The 16,144-nt window shown below is 34.0% G+C and overlaps 6 protein-coding genes across 6 annotated transcripts; 3 read left to right on the top strand and 3 right to left on the bottom strand.

Moving 5' to 3' along the window:
• Window positions 1-413: 413 nt before the first annotated feature.
• Window positions 414-730, top strand: Tsp_11376 (conserved hypothetical protein; the record flags this gene model as incomplete). The annotated part of the gene is made up of 1 exon (XM_003372584.1): window positions 414-730. A coding segment is annotated over one exon (317 nt), but the record flags the coding sequence as incomplete, so codon positions are not given.
• Window positions 731-1,659: 929 nt separating this feature from the next.
• Tsp_11375 (hypothetical protein) lies at window positions 1,660-4,231 on the top strand. The gene is made up of 7 exons (XM_003372583.1): window positions 1,660-1,764; window positions 2,038-2,102; window positions 2,148-2,455; window positions 2,603-2,885; window positions 3,058-3,184; window positions 3,772-3,891; window positions 4,076-4,231. The coding sequence occupies exons 1-7, from the start codon at window positions 1,660-1,662 to the stop codon at window positions 4,229-4,231; spliced, it is 1,164 nt and encodes a 387-aa protein (XP_003372631.1).
• A 482-nt stretch (window positions 4,232-4,713) lies between these two features.
• Window positions 4,714-7,764, bottom strand: Tsp_11374 (acetyl-coenzyme A transporter 1). Its single transcript, XM_003372582.1, has 8 exons — window positions 7,526-7,764; window positions 6,222-6,760; window positions 6,009-6,163; window positions 5,770-5,954; window positions 5,510-5,694; window positions 5,229-5,349; window positions 4,963-5,121; window positions 4,714-4,863 (listed from the first exon to the last, which is right to left on the bottom strand). Exons 1-8 carry the CDS (start codon window positions 7,580-7,582, stop codon window positions 4,714-4,716), a joined length of 1,551 nt encoding a protein of 516 aa, XP_003372630.1. The 5' UTR covers window positions 7,583-7,764.
• Window positions 7,765-9,279: 1,515 nt separating this feature from the next.
• Tsp_11373 (putative secreted protein) lies at window positions 9,280-10,100 on the bottom strand. Its single transcript, XM_003372581.1, has 3 exons — window positions 9,998-10,100; window positions 9,780-9,920; window positions 9,280-9,710 (listed from the first exon to the last, which is right to left on the bottom strand). Exons 1-3 carry the CDS (start codon window positions 10,098-10,100, stop codon window positions 9,280-9,282), a joined length of 675 nt encoding a protein of 224 aa, XP_003372629.1.
• A 3,091-nt stretch (window positions 10,101-13,191) lies between these two features.
• On the top strand, window positions 13,192-14,356 carry Tsp_11372 (diphosphomevalonate decarboxylase). The gene is made up of 2 exons (XM_003372580.1): window positions 13,192-13,606; window positions 13,671-14,356. Exons 1-2 carry the CDS (start codon window positions 13,192-13,194, stop codon window positions 14,354-14,356), a joined length of 1,101 nt encoding a protein of 366 aa, XP_003372628.1.
• Window positions 14,357-15,189: 833 nt separating this feature from the next.
• Tsp_11371 (conserved hypothetical protein) lies at window positions 15,190-16,099 on the bottom strand. The gene is made up of 5 exons (XM_003372579.1): window positions 16,028-16,099; window positions 15,841-15,927; window positions 15,613-15,784; window positions 15,436-15,541; window positions 15,190-15,373 (listed from the first exon to the last, which is right to left on the bottom strand). Exons 1-5 carry the CDS (start codon window positions 16,097-16,099, stop codon window positions 15,190-15,192), a joined length of 621 nt encoding a protein of 206 aa, XP_003372627.1.
• Window positions 16,100-16,144: the final 45 nt, after the last annotated feature.

Raw genomic sequence — 16,144 nt, 5'->3', positions numbered from 1 at the left:
ATGAGAGAAAAGCGGGACCGAGTAAAACCATTTTAACTGACCCATTTGCGAGTAAAAGCTTGCTTATGGTCAATTGAAAGTTTATGTTAGCTACTGCAAAGGTGATTTTCGAAAGCCCGTATTGGAATAAAAGATAATCAATGCGTACAGGGTATATTTAATCAAACCTCATTGTATGAAAATTTGGCGTTTATTAAGTCACCTATCATCTCATGTTGAGAATTCTTCATAGAGAATATACTGAGAAATTATGCTCAGTATCGATTCCCAACTGCATTGTTAATTAAGACTTAAAAATGAAAAAACTGCCACTTACTGCTAACTGCTCCTTCTTCTCATTTTTGATGTCCATGCTCTTTTGATGTTGATTAAAAAATTTTTTTCAAAAAATAATGAATAGAAATCAAATCTAGGGTTTGGCTTCAATGTTTGTCTTTTGGGGCGTGGCGTCCAACAGCCTGCATTAGTGGAACCGACATTTTCCAAAACAGCAACAGAAAAATTGTTTTCTGTTGGTGACGCGTCGGCCGAAGGATGCTTGCATTCAGTTGGGAGCAGTTCCCAGTCTTCGCAGTCGGACAAATTCAGCTATAGTTCGGATTCATCTTCGGCCGGCTTTCGTGGAACGGTTCCTGTGGAATTGGAAAGCCCACTAAGGGAAATATCGCCAATTGCCGCAACCTCGCACCACGGCCGAATTCTGCGTCCCAGGACAGCGCTGCCATGCTGAATGTTCAACCAGGTAAGGGATCTCGTTGGCGCAGCTGCGTACGAAAGGTTTCCATCGTTCTGTCGGTGAACACATCCAAGCAAGGGCGACTTCGCTGTCGCACCAACAGGTGAGTGAATCGATCGTCAGATTCAACATGTTTTCAACGAAGCGAACCAGTCTCGCAGCGATCCACACGCCCACGAGCCTCACTACACAGTTCAAAACTATGACAAAATGCAGAATAGTGACGACACACTATTATCTACAGGTTCGATGTTACAGTATCCCCACCGTTTCGTCCGGAACACAGAGTTTTGTTGTAAATTCAAATAATATTTACGTTTGAGAATGCAAAATTGTGCAATTCCAGCAACATAAAAATGCCAGGAATAATAAATAACAATGGAATAGGAATAAATCAGCAAATGTGCCTAACCTGACCTATTTCTGACGACTGTTATATAACTATTGATGACTTTGATTGATAAAAATTATATAGGCTATATTTAACTTATATAATTATACAAACTGCAAACGATAAAAATTAAATAAACTGCTTCCGAATTTACTTTCTAATACCGTAATGCAATTCAAACCTGCTATTTGCTACAGTATATAACACGATGGCCATCTCGATCAAATTTAATTTGTAAATGTTGAGCTTCAAATTGATTTCATTTTGTCTGCAATTCTAATTTTTATTTTTTGAGAAATTCCCGTATTTTAATAATGAAAGATTAACTTTAGTGCTTGCTTTACCGTGTATAGATTGCTCGTGCGTGTTCACATGATTTGTTTTTTGAACAAATTTCTTGTAGCGTTTATTATTTTTAAATTATAATTTATTTTATGAAAAATAATGATATTTTTGTCATGCTATCATTATAATAGTATTTATTTTTAGTAGTAGTGAGTTACTTTCTTTAACAGATTTTTTTAATTTAGAAATGGCCCACGTAACGCATACAGAACGCGAAGAACGAGGATTTGTTTCATTTTATGAAGCTAAAGCAAGAGTTTGGCGGTTTTACGCATCACATTTGTATGATATGGTACACATTTTATTTTTCTTTTTGCTTTTTTCAGTTATTACTGCGCCTTGCTATTTTTGAAATTTCAAAGTTTAAGGCAGTTCATCTTTCAAATTTTTAATGCTAGTATTTGTAATGATTACACATATTGTTTGAAAACATTTTCTCCTACCAGATAGTTGCATTTTTTGGTTTATACAAAGCTGTTAAGCTAATCGATGTAATTTGAAACTACTCAATGAATATTTTTGTTGTTTTTCTAACCAACATAGACGCATATGTTTACTGTTTTAGTGTTACGTATCGCAGAGTTCACAGCCGAAGATTTCAGTCGAAGCAGTTGTAAAAAGATGCGAGAAGTAAGCAGTTGTGTTAAATGTAAAATATTTTTGCGGTTATTATAGGAAAACTGTAAATTGTGAATCTGAATTCTATGTGACAGCCAAAAATTCGAATGTTGGAAGTCAGTTAATGCTTTGGAAAATGACAGTTCCTTCGATGAAAATGCTTCAGTGGGATTCTTTAAAGAGTTGTACTCAGTCTGCTGAACCACGTTACAAGCCGAAAGCGTATTCAGTGTTTTGCTTGGCACGTCCTACAACGTTAGTTGGCATGAAAGTACTACCTCAAAATCGAGACATTGTTGTATTACAGTCAACTCAGAAAGAAATAGAGTTGTTTAATTGCAGTAAAATGAGAGAAAGCAATGCAGGTAAAGCATTTGAATTTTTAATTTTATTCTCTCAAATTCTTCAAGTAATTCTCAAATTGTGTAATGAAGCACATGAATGATTTAAATTATTAAATGATGATTGAATAGTTGATTTAAAATTAGCTCCGTATGTGTCATTTTATTTAGACTTAAGCTGCCGTAGAATACCAGACTGTAGTTTGATTGGTCTTCCAAGTGCAGGTAGAGGATTGATGTCATTTAATCGGCTGAGACCTTGTCAATTGTTGGCTTCTGATGTGGATGGAAATATATGCATATGGACAATCCGCAATCGAGAAGAAGCTAGGAGTGTGGTTACAGCAGAAACGACTATTTTGGCATCGCAGACGATGGGTGTGCGAGATTTAAGTTGGCATCCTTTGCACATTTCTTTGTTTGCTACTGTAGGAGACAGCCGAAAACTATGCATGTAAGTTATATTTAAGAGAAATTATGTAAAATGCCAATTAGGTTTGTATCAAATTTTCATCAGTAGTTGAATTTTATTAGCTGTGATATTTCAGTACATGCGATCATCATCACTTACCAGTTGTAAATAATATTTTCATTGAAATACTTTATCTTATTAATTTTGCTTTCAGATGGGATATGCGCTCTTTGGGTGAGCATAAACCAGCATTAGTTGAAGAGGTTCATGATGCGACAGCAACATGTATTGCTTTTAATCGTTTCAATGAAGTTTTGATCAACACGGCATCCGAAGACAAGGTGAGCGTTGAAATCAGTTATTTTATTATATTAATGACATTTTGTATTAAACAGCGGTTTAATTAAAAATGTACTTTTATTTCTTATAAGACCATAAAAGTATGGGATTTGAGATGTATGAAAAAGCCTTTTTATGCAATCAGAACGTTGACTGGTGAAATAAACAAGGTATGCTATTTTACTTGATTCAGTTACTTTTGAACAAGAACGAACTTTAGATGAAATATTCAAATTACATGGAATCGGTTTTTGCAACGTCATCCAATGAGTCGGTATTTATTTGGGATTTGAGGTAATCTGAGGTAATGTTTTAAATTTTATTGCAGTTAGTATTTTTTTATATTTCAGTCAGATTAAGCTAACTGATGACAGTTCTCCTGTGGAACATGAACCATTGGTAAATTATACATTTATTATATTTGTTTTTTTTTTTACTTTTTGAATGCTTTTTCAAAAATATTATGCAATCGCAGATTTTGTATTGTTGAAAATGAAAGGCTTTGTTCAACTGCTTATATAAGAACTGATTTTCAATCTCTTAAGATTTGTTTAGTGCTTTTTTCTCATGTTTACTGTAATTTTTTCAGTTTGTGCATGGAGGACATATGGGAAAAGTAACCGATTTTTCTTGGCTTTTTTGTGACCGTCATTATCCATTGAGCATGTGTTCCATTAGCGAAGACGGACCTATTCATATGTGGCAACTGGTATGTAAGGCTTTTTTAGTCAACCCATATGCTTTTTATTTTAAAAGATGATTATATATCTTTAAATAAACTATAGTTTTTTAAAAAATTTCTAACAGCATATTTTTATGTCATTTGATTTTTATTATTTACTCAAAATATTGTTTTTGTTATTTTATTTGTTTGTGTGTATGATTTCTTTTAGAACTCATATGCATTTTTACCCGCACGAAAGGTGGATCGAACTGATGCTGTTCAGCAGTTTAAACCTGTAAAGGAGGTGCAAAGCAGCAGCGCTGCTTCTGGCGTTAAGCGGTCGAAAGCAGCGAAATTGCAACGCAACGCTGCTGCATCAAAATGAACAAATTGAATTGAAAACAAAAAAGGATGGAAAAGCAGCCACGATGCTGAAAAATCATTTATAATTTATTTGAAGAAATCTAATTATATTATAATAATTTTTTATCTGAACGACAACAGTGTTTTTTAAAATTAATACTGCTTTTGAATTTCCAGTAAATTTTGTTCTGCCATTGTCATCTGTATACATGTTTATATATATATATATATATGTGTGTGTGTGTGTGTGTGTAGTTTAAAAATAACTTATTTCAATTAGGGAAAATTTAATAATCGCTTTTCGCAGGTAATTTTTTCTAATCATATGGAATTTTTCATTCTTTGAACGTGCAAATGTGAACTGAAGTTGATTATTTCGATATTATTAATTTCGAAAAATGAACACACAATTCAAATTGACAATTATTTATTGAAATTTGATTTCATCAGAATTTTGAATATTTAACAAGATGGAAAGAAAAGAACGAAACAACCAACGTTCAGTTAACAACGTTCGGCAGAGCCGCAAGTCCAACTTCGTTTGTCCAAGTGCTGGAGCTGTTCGAAAAGCTTGCCGCAGAACAATTTCCAAAAACAGCCAACAACAAAGCCGCAACCAATCAAAACCATGTAGCCGTCGACCAACACGTCGCAGTTGGGCGCTGGCCAATGGCGGTCGTCCACCGCGTTGAATGTTGCATTGAAAGAAGAAGAAGAATCGCCGCTGGCCACGCCCTTTTCGCATCGTCTCACCGTCACCAGCTCGGTGAGCGACAACGCGACCGTAAGCGGCCAGTTGCCGCCCAAATTGGCCACCGTGTTCAACAGCGTCATGTAAGTTCCACCGACTGTCGGGTCGGACACTTTGGCGTGGAATGCCATTTGCGACACGAACATGCAATGCAGTGCAACCTTTTACAGAAAATTTGTTAATTTTTTTTCTTTTAATAATATAATAGAGGAAAGTGATTTTTTTTAGAATTCATTTATATTTAAAACAAAATTCCAAGCTTACTTACCTGTTGCAAAGCGAAAATTAACAGAATCAACGCGTAATAGGCGACTGGATATTGACCGTCCGGCTGTTTCCAATACGGTGTCCACCATACCATCAAAGCGAACACCAATGACAGTATGTTTCTTCAATCAAATAATATACAGATAATTGGATGAAATGAAATGAAATGAAATAAAAAAAATACATACTTTAACTATTTTTCGATGTGTAAGATATCAGATTTTATTTATTTATTTTTTTGCTCAATCGCGTAAACACGTTGAATCAAATCTGTCAACTAACCTGTACGGATAAGCGGTCAGATAGGCGGTCAAAGGACGGCGACCAGTTGTGTATTTGCCAATCACAACGGGAAGCAGAAGTTCGAGAGGGATGATCGGAACCGCCAACAAAGCCAGCATATCTTTCCGTACACCGTGTTCTATCAACTTCAAGCCTGTAATACCATCGGCAGCTGCGAAAGCAATCTTGAAGAACAACAACAATGCTTAGAACAGAATTTACTCATTTACTTACTTAGCTGAATTCATTGATATACTCACCTTTGCCGTCAAATGTAGACAAGTCAACATCACGACAGGATGAAGACGTATTATTTTACCAAGAAGACGATATGCTTCCATTACACCCATCTCGTCCGTATCTTTTCCACTTTCACGTTCTCTTTTTAAAATCATCACAACAGTTGTCGATATGATAAATATTATTGCCCAGAAAAACACGTATTCTGATAATGATGGAAAAAATTAATTCAACATTCTCCGTCAAGCGGATCCTTTACCAGACAAAGTGACTAAACCACGTCCAGCGGGTACAGTACGCAAAAATCGATTGCAAAAATCTTTCGATTCCAAAGCCAAAAATACAACATTGCCTAGAAAGTATCCAGCAGTCTGGCCGACAGCATTGCAAGTCGATGCGTAGCCGACGTTCTCACTGTAAAATTAAAATCGCATGCATCTAAGGTAAAAGTAATCAATAAATAACACTAGACCTGGACAACATGGTCAACGCCCATCCATCGACTGCAATATCTTGGGTAGCGGCGAGGAAGTTGAAAGTGAAAAAAATCGCAGTTAACATGAAGAGATTCGGCTTGTCGACAGGATTTTCATCGCTCCCAAGCAGAGAATCGACCGAATATGACAACACCACCATGAACAAACCGATTAAATACTGTGTGGGCACTAACCAAGACTTTCGACGGCCAAAGCGAGGCGAATAGCAAGCATCGACAATCGGGGCCCAAAGAAGCTTCAAACTGAACGGCCATTGGGCGAACGAAAACAACGCCTGCTGCTTGTAGCTGACGTGGCGATTTTGCAACACCAACGGAATGCTTGCCGTCAAGCCCAACGGTATGCCTTGCAACGTGTACAAAAATACCAACAAAACAATGTTCGCCAACTCGCCGGTAACAAAGTGACCACTTTTTCCTGAAGCAACCCCATCCCCCTTGAAAATGGATCTCGGAAACAGTGGCACATGGGGTCCGATCATTTCCGATTCTAAATCCGGTTGGCCCAATGCAATCTAAATTATAATAATAAAATATAAAGCTGATCTAATAAAAATATGCTTGCAGTTCACAAAAATAAAATATCATCACATTTTTCTAAAACAACTGAAGTAACCTAACAACTTACAGTCAATTAATTTAATTCAATAAATTTTGCTGAAATAAAAAATAACTATTGAAAATAGAAATATATTCAATATTTTTTTCAAAAAATGGCAACATCATTAGTTGAACTACTTTCCATCACTTAAAAGTTCTCCCTCTTTTGTAATACAGAGCAAATATTCACATGTGAAAATTTAAATATACAAAAACAAATTTTTTCCATTGTTATTTTATTACAATAAAGACGCCAAAATTGTCGTTACTTTTACATTCTTTACACAATATACAATTCACTTTATATAACATTGCTTATTTTATTATTAAATACGCAACTTCACAATGTTATTTTTGCACCGTTTATCATTTCAATTTCTGAAATGAAGTATATCAGAAACGATATATAGCAAATTTACAATAATGCTTTGTAATTATAAAAAGCTTTGAAAATTCATCATTTTACCATAAAAATATGTTCTTATAGAATAAGAAATACCTGAAGTCTGAAAAATTTAATTAGCACATTTCTGATAAATGATTAAAACGAAAATGCACAACAATGCATATTTAAGCGCAAAGACGAAAAATATCAAACTTAAACTTAATTCACCAAATTTTTTTTTGAAATAAAAACCTTCCCAATTAAATATTATCATTAAAATTAACAAAAAACCTACCGCAAACGATCCATCCTCTTTTGAGCGAACTCGACGTCGCGGTTGTTTGTTCTTCATTAGATTGTTCCTTGAAGATACTATTTAAAAATAAGACTTTTCAAAATTCTTTTAATATGAATAAAAATTCTTCTCAAAAAAGCAATCTAGTGTAAAATATATGATAAAAAATTAAAATCAGCAGAAATGAAATTCACAAGCTGCCGTTCGACACGTCACTTATTGTTTACAAACAGCGAATCAACTCAAAACAAAAATTACAGTAAATGCACCGTATACTTATTTTAGGTATAAATCAAAGTATGCTTAATATATAGCAGTTACTGACAGCAATTCTCGAATGATTTCAAAGTCTAAAATGTTATTTATTTTGAATAAATTAATTCAAAAGTCTGTGCCTCATATTTAGCATTACTGTGAATAAATGTATATTTGTCAGCAAAGCCAGATTAAATTCTGATCAATCATTTGTTTTCTTAAAACTCTATTGTATTTAACATAATATGAATTACGCAGTTTGTAAATAAGAGCATCGATTTCTTAATGTATTCGTTAACAGTTGCATAAAGTTATCCAAATTACATCCTACACATATTTTAAAAGCTGTTTTTAAAATGTAAATGTGTTAAATTGTCAATGATGGTGTTGTCTGTCAATACGCTTCTCTGTTCTTATGTTTTTTTCACGTTGGACTAGTGCTATTGTTTTGGTCAGTTTGACGTGCTTATCAAGAAAGCAAAAATAAAGCTGGTACGACATTTATTTATTATTACAACAAAATCTCCCTCTGTCATCATGACCTTGTTGATACTTGTGTTTCTAATGCTAAGATCGTTAAACAATAGCAAAAATGTAATGAAAATTCAGAGCGGTTGAACAATTGCATTCTCATACTGCATCACTGCAAAAAAATGTTGCCAATAACAACTGTCTTTTCAAACAATATAGCAGCAGACTTTATTGCATTATGCAAACATTACAGTTCACTAACAATCACAAAGTAATTTTCATTTTCGGAACTATCATGAAATATGAAGGAATTTTCAAAAAGTAAATTACCTGAAATTACTTTTTTGGCATACTTAGTGCACAAGTAGTGGATGTTATATTTTCCATTTGAATGGAATACATCCGAACAGTAGTGAAAAAGACCACATATGTTTTCAAAAATATTACTAAAGTTTTTAATAAATTACTGTTCATTACAATCATATAAATGGTCGTCAAACACGACAGGAATCAATCACTACCCGCAATCCAGCAAATATGTTGTCTAAATGAGTAAATAAGCATTTTTTAAAAATACAATTGACTTTGCAAAAGTGGTATTGTTATTTTTATAAAAGTAACACGAAAATTATGATATTTTTTTATTGCACTTGTGATTAATACTTCATTTAGTGTTTATTACAGTAATACTATTAAAAAATAATTTTTAATCAATGCATATTTCACATTATTATAAATTGATAGTTGAGATTTTTATTTGCTAGGTTGAATTAAAAGTCTTACAAAACGTATATTTTCATTTCATTTTGTATTTAAAATTAGCATTAATTATTCATGAAACGAAGCCATTTTGTCGTAAATGGGATGCGAGTATTCTGTTTTTAAATTGATAAAATTTAAATATGACATGTAAGTTATAAAGGTTTATAGAAATTTTAGCAATTTAAGTTGTGAAATTCGGATTTGTGAAATGAAAATGAGCTCATCTTGTTTTGTGAATAAAGTTTTATTTCAATTTTCCGATAGTGTTAACCAGTAATGTCATAATGCACAAAATGCTTTCCATCATCACGCAACTGTTGTGCCAGTTCAGCAAATTCGGCTGCCTTCTTTTCACTACGCTCTGTACCGAGTCCTTTTCTGTAATAATTGCTGAGCCGATCGCAGGCAACGCCCAAGCCAAGATTGCAAGCTTTGGTTGCATACTCGACAGCTCGAGTACCGTCTTGTAAGATCGTTTTGAAACCAGTTGCATATTTGCTGCTGAGCCAATAGCACGCTTCGGCCATTTCCAAATTACACGCCTTGTCCATCGCTTCGAACGTCTTTTCCAAACAAGGGGGATGTTTGGGCGTTCCGTGCATATTGAGAAATGCATACGGCGGACATGCGATTGCTAAATTGTCTTCACAAGCAGACTCGAGTACTTGGAAGGCTTTGTCATCGTCTCGAGGAACAACTGGAATGAAAAATTTCTAATTTCTTTTCATAAATGAAATTCAAAATAATGAACTTTTAAAGTACTCACATTTTCCATTAATCAAATATTTTCCATACTTGAAACAACTTCTCGCATAGTTCGTTCTTTCGCAATTTTCTTTATAAATTTCAAATGCTTTTTTGAAGTCACGACAGTATGCTTCAATATAATCACCAAGTAAATGGCAACCTGGGTGTAAGCAAGGAAAACATAAAATATGTAGGAAAAAAGAAAATTGCAGGAATGAAAAATCGTACAAATCCTACCACTAGGTCTTTTCTCAACGTTGCAACTGTAAGTGTATTCGATGTAAAGGTTTTTTAAATATTTTTCCACTTCTTCGTTGTTGCTGAAGTCGATGTCGGACATGACATCCAATTGCAATGCTAGACCTGAAAATATACGATTGGCAAAAAAATTCACGTTCTCTTTACACTGATTTTGGAAATTTCAATTTAAAAAAATATTCACTTTAAGCACAATAATATTGTTCAAATTCAACAACACGAGTAATATCATTAAGTTAAATTTCTGTTAATACTAATAAACGAATGCCACCAAAATCAGGCAAGCAAATATTATCGTTGCTTGCATTTTTTACAAATTTGCAACGCTTTTTCTTTACAGTATGTCAATTGTAAAAAAGAGTAAATTAATAATTTGCATAAATTTCAAACAAAAAATGAAAGTTCAAAAATTGCTTAAATTTTTCCAAACATTTAAATTTATTTCATCAATTTTAAATGAGCAAATTTACTTGCATTTATAATAATGAAATTTTTAATTAAATTTTATTAATTTTTGTTTCAATTAATTCTTCAATTACTGTGTTCAGATATTTCACGTTAATTTTGTTTGTTTTCAGGAAAAAAAACAGTACATGCTAATATTTTGGTTTAAGTCTAATTTATCAACTACATTTCAACTTTGTTGGTGAAGTTCTGTTAAAATTGGATGCAAAGAAGACCTGCGCTTTGTAAATTGATAGAAATGAAAAAATTTGTTTATAAATTAATTTGAAAAGTTTCGCAAAAAGAAAATAATTTTTAATCCATTATAATTTAGAAACAATTCATTTTAGGAAAACATAAATTGCACATCGTTATTTTTTATACTTTGAAATTTATATTTTGAAGCATTTTGCAAAAAAAAGGGTCTAATCTGATATTTTCAAGTAGTAAAGTTGTACGAAATAAATTTAAATAATGATGAAATATTAATTTAATGACCATTTTATAATGGAAAATATGAAAAATGACCAAATAAGAAAAATTTTGCAACGACAAGAATACAGTAATACAAGCAAACTTGAAAATTTTGACATATGACAAACAACCGTGTGAAACAAAATCTGCCAGTGCATTAGGAAATTGTACGTAATTGGTAAAATTGTTAGTGATTAACTGAGGTGTGTAGTCGATTTATGAGCAGTAAGTTCTGTTTATCAAAGTCGTCACATTTCCAACGCACTGATTCCATTTCATCAACATGAAAATAATTTTTTTTAATTGTTGTAATAAATTTTTAATATGGCTTATCCAAATTTGATGATAATTTTGTTGATATTGTTTCATTATTTAAAAAATATCTTATATTATTTTTTATTTTTATATTTTGCGTAAATGCAGAGTTGTATTTGCTTGTTTTGTGATTGTTTCAAGGACCAGATTGTGAAAATGTCCCTTGACATCGTGTGAAGTTCACATTGTTGGAATAATTTCATAGACTTGATTTTTTTTAATTTTTATTTTATATTGCAGTTTACAAAAGTCGTGTTGTAACAATAAACAGTTTTGCTTTGTTTTTCAACAAATTCCACCAACTAATTGCATCAATTCTAATCTATTGAAATTATGAACAACTTTTCTGAATGTTCCATTATTTGCATAGTTTCATACTTGGAAATTTCTGTTATCATCTTTAAAAATAGTTTCTGTGTTTGGTTGGTGATAATTTATTGTTCTTTTTTGAAATGTTACCAATGTTTCTTTTTTTTCATATATGAATTGGAGAATTTGTTTTTTTTTATCATGTTCAAAATTTTCTGTTGTTAGCTTTGCAACATTTCAAAAATTCTTTCAAACATATTTTTACATTTTTCCTCGACATAGTTGCAAGTAAGTCAATTGTATATATTTTTTGTTGAAAGTTTTAGTATTGTTAATCGTGTAGAACACTGTGGAACAAATGAAAAAAAGATTATATTTATATTTGTAATAAAATTTGTGTTCTTTCAATAGTAATGATTAGTTAAGTGCGTTTGAAATGTTGACGTTAAATATTCATTAATTAAATTAATTTATAAGTCAATAATGGTGAGTGAATATGAATAGAAAAATATACATGCCCGTGTATATTTTTGTAATTGTCAAATAAATCTAAAGTAATAAAGTGTTCGAGAAAATAATGCGATTTGTTTTAACTTTTTTCATTGTTAGAATTTTTTTTTGAAAATCTTTTTGAATCACTTTTTAAAATTACGACGCTTCACAACAGTGAAATGTTTATTTATTGGATGAAGTTAAATTTTGTTTTGTTTTATTGTTAAATTATTTTATACGTAATAATTTTTCGCAGTTTTATTGTTTCTTGAAAGTAGTGATAAATTTTGCATCTAGATAACGTCCACCTGTGCTTATCAATCTTGTTTGGTAGCTACAGTATGGATTTGATAATAATTGACTATTTTGTAGGAGAAGGTGAAAATTGTTTCCATTGTTCGAGCGTCTGTTGTCGGTCGAAACACAACTTCAGCATACAAATTACTGTCACGTTGATTTGAGCAATTGTTCATTGTTTCACATTCACTTAGTTGACATTGTCCCCGTTTATTGACACATCTCCATTCACTTATCTATCTGATATCAATTGGTTGAGAGTTGGTTTGATAATAATTGTTTTTTTTGGGGGATGGGGGTCAATTTTTGGATAATTGTCCGCCGATATCCTATTCGGTTTCCTGTAGTTTATTATTTGAGCTTTTAAGCTGTTATTATGTTGTGCTATTGTTTTCACGATAATGACGCGTAGTTATTTTTCTTTGCACATGTAACAGATGCTTTATTGTTCGATATTATTTTCTCGTTTAATCACGCCAATAATATTTATTTGTTGCGTTCGTTGCTGTCAGTTGGATTTGTCATCGAGTTGCAGGCAGTTGGTTTTTTTTCGTCGTCGTCGTCGTCGTCGTCGAGTTTTTTCTGAAATTATCATTTTTTATTTTTTTGCAGTTGTAATTAATACTAGTTGGAGTTGTAGTAGTGAGTGAAGAATGGGGAAGTGTTTTTTTTACACGCGCTAGATGGAAGGGAAAAACGCTCATCGATCATCCGTTTATTTGGGATATTAGAAGTTTAGAAAAGCAGGCAGTGGAGTTTTTTTGTTGTTGTTGTTGTTGATCTTTTTTATATTAATAATCTTGTTGTTTTTTTCTTTTTTTAGTGTTTGTACAATTCCAAGAATGTCATTACCCCATGGACATTCTGTGCATGTCAGGGCGCCAGTCAATTTGGCTCTGGTGAAATACTGGGGCAAAAGGGACGAAAGAGAAATGCTACCTCTGAACGATTCGTTGAGCATGAATATCAACGAGCTGTTTGTCGATACTCGGGTAACTATATCCGACGGCTCCAACGACAGGGTAGTGTTGAACGGCAAAGAAATCGTCGGTGTTCAATTTTCTCGCTTCAAGCGCTGCTTTGACGAGGCCAGGCGAATTGGTGGAATCAAGCAGTGCTTTGTTGTCCAGTCCGAGTCGTTGTTTCCCGTCAGCGCTGGACTTGCTTCATCTTCTGCCGGATTTGCGGCAATCGCATTCGCCATTGGCAAAATGTTGAACTGGGATGTCGATACAATGTCCCATGTCGCTCGATTGGGTAATCGACATCTTGTTTGTTTGTTTGTTTATTTGTTTCTTTATTGATTGGTTTTTTGTTTCAGGATCTGGAAGCGCTTGTCGTGGAGTTTATCCGGGATTTGTCCACTGGATGGCCGAGTTGGCCCAAAGCAACGATACTCGGAACAAGTGCGAAGTGGTCGCGTTGCCGGAACACTGGCCAGAATTGACCGTGATCGTGTTGATCGGCAGCGATGAGGCGAAGCGGTGGTCGAGTACCGACGGTATGCGCCGGTCGGTGGCCACGAGCAAGCTGTTGAAATACCGGGCCGAATGTTGCGTACCCGAACGTATAGAAAAAGTCCGTCGGGCGATCCAAGCCAGGGATTTTGCCAAGCTCGCCGTGGAGGTGATGCGCGACAGTTGCCAGCTTCACGCGATCTGCTTGGACACGTACCCGCCGTTGTTGTACCTGACCGAATTTTCCCGCCAAGTGATGCTGATGGTCCACCATTACAACGACGTATGCGGCCGACCGAAGGTCGCCTACAGCTTCGACGCCGGCTCCAACTGTTTTCTGCTCTGTTTGGAGTCGGAAGTGGAGCATCTGTTGGCCTACGTTTGTCACTATTTCTGCGATACCGACACCATGCCGGTCATCTGCGGATGGACCGAAAAATTGAGGTCCGACTTGAGTTATGGCGAATTGGACCAAATCCAACGATTGCCGGGTGCAGTGCGCATCGTCGTCGTCAGCAAGGTCGGCTCACCGCCTACTGTGCTCCATTAAAGCCGAACATCCCAGCACAGCCAAATGCTGTTCGAATTTACCTTCCATATTTGAAACGTATCATTGAAAGTATTTTTCACAAATGTCTACAATTTTTTTCTGCCATGGCCGTTGCTTTGTCTCATTCCCAAAGTGCAACTTTTCAACCGATTATTACAAATACGTTACATTATATTATATGCATATTTAAAATGACCCACCTATTTATTTATTATTGCGAAAATTTTTTCCCCCTCATCCATTTTACCCCGTTGGAGAAACAAACAAAAAGAAAGAACAAACTTTTCAATTTCATCTGTTTTTTTCGACATCATCTTTCAAAGCATTGAAATTATAATTCGTCGTGTTGAAATTTGTTATCCGTCGAAACAGGTGTTTGTTCTTTTTACATAATTCTTCTCCGTTTGCTTTTTGCAGTGGAATATTTTTTGCCGGAGTAGCTTAACAACAAACAACATTGCAGCATTTTCTACTTCGTGCTTTTCTTCCCCCACTCCGAAATACTTATATACGTATATATATTCTATACGCACATGTGCCAACTTAACAGTTTGGAATAAACATTATTATATTCTGTATTATTTTTTTTCTTTTTTACTGTGAGCAAAAAATATAAAGTTATTTTCAGCGAGTAAACTTAAACTGCTCGCTCTTGCAAATTGTATGTATGAAATGTCAACTACAACTTCCATTTGCATATTTGGTTAACGACAAATTATCAACTTTTCAATGCGTGTTGCTGCAAGAATTTTCTTTTATTCACTCGTTCACTGACACTGTTAAAAATGACCGGCTGTTCAAAAAACAAAAAACTTAAAAACCCTTTCGAGTATTTAATTTTGATTCATCGGATTGTCCGCAGATTTTTGCCATTCTTTCTTCAACATTTGCATCAGCTGCGACTGACGAAGAGTGGGATTTTCTTTCTTCAACAAAGGAAGATTACGTTCTTGAAAAGCAGCAAATGCAGCCCGCATTCGTTTTTCCGGGTGTAAATCCACTTTGGTCATTTTGTCACTAAAATTTTTCAACTTTCAACACTATGCATATTGCAAAGAAGAATGCAAACGTTTATTTACCTTAAAATCATAATCGCATCATCAACAGTACGAGCTTCTTCGCCTTCTACTGTCAAGTGATTAACATTTTTCTCAAGATCATTCAACGTAACGCATTTATTTTCTGCTAAATTAAAAATAATCAAACCATCTTCTGCATAACAAAGTACCCACTACGAAACAATATCACAATTTTACCTTTATTTGGCAATTTTTTCTTTTCTTTTTCCTGAAAAGCGGCAATACTAGCACGAGTAACTTTCGTTGCAGTTGTGCATTTTCCCTTCAATTGTTCCATTTCCTTCTCCAACAACAGACGATTTTCTTGTTTTCTCTGAGCAATTTCTTGCTTCTTTCGTTCACGATCTTCCTAGATCAACGTATAATTTTACAAAACGCTGCAAATTTCAACCAAAACAAAATTACCTTACGTTCCAACTTTTTCAATACATTTTTATTATGCTCTTGCCAAAGACTGTCTTCAATTTCTTTCTGCTGAAGTTCTTGTTTCATCTAAAAATTGCATCATCTGAAGATATTTATCAAAATGTTCAAGAAAAATCATTGCAAATAATTTTCATTTTATCCAAATAGCACATTTTTCTCAATGTACCTTTTGAGCTTCTTGCTTTCGGTTGCGCGCTGCTACCGCCTTCGAATTTTCCCCAATCCATTTTTTCGGCATTTCCTATTCTTTCAAAAATATTCCAATCGTCCAAATTGAATATAT

The sequence above is a fragment of the Trichinella spiralis genome, assembly GCF_000181795.1.
Source record: "Trichinella spiralis strain ISS 195 chromosome Unknown Scfld9, whole genome shotgun sequence".
NCBI lineage: Eukaryota > Metazoa > Nematoda > Enoplea > Trichinellida > Trichinellidae > Trichinella > Trichinella spiralis.
The sequence above is the reverse complement of the archived record's forward strand: the minus strand, read 5'-3'. Positions and strand labels throughout refer to the sequence as shown.

What these genes read in the sequence shown, in the direction of transcription:
- Tsp_11375 (XM_003372583.1), top strand. Translation starts at nt 1,660, where the DNA reads ATGGCCCACGTAACGCATACAGAACGCGAAGAACGAGGATTTGTTTCA. An exon ending in AATGAGAGAAAGCAATGCAG is followed by an intron (nt 2,456 to 2,602) that starts GTAAAGCATTTG and finishes CATTTTATTTAG; the next exon opens with ACTTAAGCTGCCGTAGAATA. An exon ending in ACACGGCATCCGAAGACAAG is followed by an intron (nt 3,185 to 3,771) that starts GTGAGCGTTGAA and finishes TAATTTTTTCAG; the next exon opens with TTTGTGCATGGAGGACATAT.
- Tsp_11374 (XM_003372582.1), bottom strand. Translation starts at nt 7,582, where the DNA reads ATGAAGAACAAACAACCGCGACGTCGAGTTCGCTCAAAAGAGGATGGA. An exon ending in GCGTTGACCATGTTGTCCAG is followed by an intron (nt 6,164 to 6,221) that starts GTCTAGTGTTAT and finishes TTAATTTTACAG; the next exon opens with TGAGAACGTCGGCTACGCAT. An exon ending in CTGACCGCTTATCCGTACAG is followed by an intron (nt 5,350 to 5,509) that starts GTTAGTTGACAG and finishes ATTTGATTGAAG; the next exon opens with AAACATACTGTCATTGGTGT.
- Tsp_11373 (XM_003372581.1), bottom strand. Translation starts at nt 10,100, where the DNA reads ATGTCCGACATCGACTTCAGCAACAACGAAGAAGTGGAAAAATATTTA. An exon ending in CGTTGAGAAAAGACCTAGTG is followed by an intron (nt 9,921 to 9,997) that starts GTAGGATTTGTA and finishes GCTTACACCCAG; the next exon opens with GTTGCCATTTACTTGGTGAT. An exon ending in ATATTTGATTAATGGAAAAT is followed by an intron (nt 9,711 to 9,779) that starts GTGAGTACTTTA and finishes TTTTCATTCCAG; the next exon opens with TTGTTCCTCGAGACGATGAC.
- Tsp_11372 (XM_003372580.1), top strand. Translation starts at nt 13,192, where the DNA reads ATGTCATTACCCCATGGACATTCTGTGCATGTCAGGGCGCCAGTCAAT. An exon ending in GTCCCATGTCGCTCGATTGG is followed by an intron (nt 13,607 to 13,670) that starts GTAATCGACATC and finishes TTTTTGTTTCAG; the next exon opens with GATCTGGAAGCGCTTGTCGT.
- Tsp_11371 (XM_003372579.1), bottom strand. Translation starts at nt 16,099, where the DNA reads ATGCCGAAAAAATGGATTGGGGAAAATTCGAAGGCGGTAGCAGCGCGC. An exon ending in GAAAAAATTGCCAAATAAAG is followed by an intron (nt 15,542 to 15,612) that starts GTAAAATTGTGA and finishes TTTTTAATTTAG; the next exon opens with CAGAAAATAAATGCGTTACG. An exon ending in GATGCGATTATGATTTTAAG is followed by an intron (nt 15,374 to 15,435) that starts GTAAATAAACGT and finishes GAAAAATTTTAG; the next exon opens with TGACAAAATGACCAAAGTGG.